At 49.6% G+C, this 2,791-nt stretch overlaps 1 protein-coding gene across 1 annotated transcript; it reads left to right on the top strand.

Moving 5' to 3' along the window:
* Positions 1-224: 224 nt before the first annotated feature.
* On the top strand, positions 225-2,235 carry LOC124678769 (galactose mutarotase-like). The gene is made up of 5 exons (XM_047214627.1): positions 225-408; positions 475-524; positions 820-943; positions 1,061-1,168; positions 1,516-2,235. Exons 1-5 carry the CDS (start codon positions 225-227, stop codon positions 2,157-2,159), a joined length of 1,110 nt encoding a protein of 369 aa, XP_047070583.1. The 3' UTR covers positions 2,160-2,235.
* The last annotated feature ends 556 nt before the right edge of the window (positions 2,236-2,791 follow it).

The raw sequence follows: 2,791 nt of genomic DNA, 5'->3' as shown, positions 1-2,791 counted from the left end.
ATATCTGAATCGTCTATTTTTATTTTTTATTTTTGTTCATGATGTACTGCTAGCAATCTTTAATTTCTACTTGGCCAGCAATGGATGGCAAGCTGGAGTGACCAACTAGCCATAGCTGATAGCTGATACCCTTCTCTCTGCTATCTGCAACGTGCAAACCAGTAAACCACTCTGCCATTAGTACTTAGCAGTGCTGTGCAACGTCCCTGTGCACCAGGTAAACAATGGCCAGAGCTGCACTGCTGCCTGTTGCGTTGCTGCTGTGCCTTGCACTAGCTGGCAGCACCGATGCCAGAAGGAAGGCCAGTGGTGGTTTCTACGAGCTCAAGAACAAGAATGGGGATTTCTCCATCAAGGTCACCAACCAGGGAGCTGCCATTGTGTCTGCAATTGTCCCTGATGGCAAAGGTATGGCTGATCTTCTTCTTGCTTCCAGGAGCCCGTGCTGCTTAAGATCTTGAACCTCTTATGCAGGGAACTTGGCTGATATTGTTCTTGGGTATGACACCGTTGCTGAATATGCAGTAAGATCTCGAGCCCCTCTATTTTCACTGTTTTGGATCAGTATTACATATGCATTGTTATCCTACTGTTTTCCGTAGCTTCTCTTTTATCCTACTGCATCATCATACCCCCCCCCCCCCCCCCGTTTCTCCTAAAATCAAAACATTGCAGAGGCAAAAAGGCAGGAGAAAGTTTGTGGCTAGACATAATATATACTGAAATATGCAATGCAGCTTTAATTATGTTACATGCATGATCCAAATATCCAAATACACCTAAATTCTTCACGTGTTTTATTGCTTGTCTCCTCGTCAGAGTGGATCTGCATCATTCGGAGCGACGGTTGGGCGCGTAGCCAACAGAATCGCGAACGCGCAGTTCGTGCTAGATGGGAAAACCTATCATCTCATCCCCAATGATGGAAACAATACGCTTCATGGTATGATTCAGACTTCGCTTCAGTTCCTTTTTTTGTTTCGACAAACCCAGTGCATAGACTCACGTTACGGTAAGATTGATAAGTTTACTCCCCATCATTTCCTTGCTGCTTGTTTAGGAGGGCCCAGGAACTTTGGCAAGGTCATTTGGACGGTGAAGGAGCATGTACACGATGGTGACTCCCCATACGTCACCTTCTACTACCACAGCTTCGACGGAGAGCAAGGTAAACCAAGTTGAATGCTGCCAATTTCTTGTGCTTTGATAAATTTATCAGACTATTTTTTTTTATCAGACCACGGTATAGAATCTCTAGAACAACGAAAGGGGATAAGGGGGCCATATTCCCAAATGGCCCTCTCCGAATGTGTCCAATGTTAATCCTGTGCTAGCTTTTAGTGACAGACAGAAAAACATTGACAATGTTCATAATATGCAGCACAAAAACATCATAGGCTTATATGATCAGATGTGATGTTGGTTGTGGCCATTTCTGTAGTACCACCGTCGAATCGTATACCGTTGATCTGACATGGGTTTCTTTGGTTGTGTGATCTTGTCTGGGGCATGCAGGATTCCCAGGCGACTTGGACGTGTACGTGAAGTACCAGCTCTCCCGCCCATACGACCTGAGCATCCGCATGAATGCGACGGCCAGGAACAAGGCGACGCCGGTGAACCTGGCAAACCACGTGTACTGGAACCTCGCTGGCCACGGCAGCGGCAACGTCCTCAAGCACAAGCTCCAGGTGCTCGCATCCAAGTACACACCCGTGGACGGGTCCATGATACCGACAGGCCAGGTGGTGCCTGTGGCCGGCACGAAGTACGACTTCCGGAAGCCGACGGCCGTGGGCACGCACCTGGAGATCTTCCGGGGAGGCAGCAGCGGGTACGACATCAACTACGCCGTGGACGGGAAGCAGAACGCGATGCGGAAGGTGGCGCGCGTCCAGGAGCCAAAGTCCGGGCGGGCGTTCGAGCTGTGGGCGAACCAACCCGGCGTGCAGTTCTACACCGCCGGCGGGCTCGCGAGCGAGAAGGGGAAAGACGGCAAGGTGTACAGGCAGTACGGCGCGCTGTGCCTGGAGACGCAGGCGTACCCTGACGCCGTGAACCACCCCGAGTTCCCGTCGTCGATCGTCAGGCCCGGCCATGTGTACAAGCACGACATGGTCTTCAGGTTCTCCAGCCAGGCGAGCTACTCCGACGCGTAACTGAATTTGTTCCGTCGTGTGTTGTGGCCTGTGCTGTAACATATCGCTAGCTTTGTAATAAAATGCGGCATTGGGACCGGAGGTTAATCGTTGTCATTTGAATGCGTAATAAAATGCTGCTTGAACTGTGTTGTGCTGAATACTTTTAGCAGGTTACGGTCGTGCAACGTGGTCACATCTCACATGTTCATAGCAAATTCAGCATGGTTCTGGTGCCGGTGGTTTGCTGTGAATGGCCAAGTCGTTCACTCCGGGCATGTTGATTCCTAGCCACAATTTGCTATGATTTTTGCCACACTTTGGCTTGCCACATTTTATTGCGTGTATAGTTTATTTGTCATGGACTTAACTTTTTTTTGCCAACTTTTGCTAAAGTTTAGCTTCAATATTTTAACCACGCTTTTGTGGCTAACCACACTTTGGCTCGGCAAATTATGGCTAGGAACCAAATAGACCCTACATCCGGTCTTTCGGTGCCTCCTACTCTGTGTCTGTGCCGACGCTACGGCCATGTTTCGCGCTTCGGTGACCATCAAGGTTGGCCCATGCGCCAACTTGCTCTTCTAGGAGGACCCTTGGATCATTGGCTTGTCTGTGGCTGTGATGGCGCCGGCGGTCCTTAAGATTGTTAG

This window comes from Lolium rigidum, chromosome 7 (genome assembly GCF_022539505.1).
Source record: "Lolium rigidum isolate FL_2022 chromosome 7, APGP_CSIRO_Lrig_0.1, whole genome shotgun sequence".
In the NCBI taxonomy this organism is placed as follows: Eukaryota; Viridiplantae; Streptophyta; class Magnoliopsida; order Poales; family Poaceae; genus Lolium; species Lolium rigidum.
This window is presented reverse-complemented; position numbering and strand designations above follow the sequence as displayed.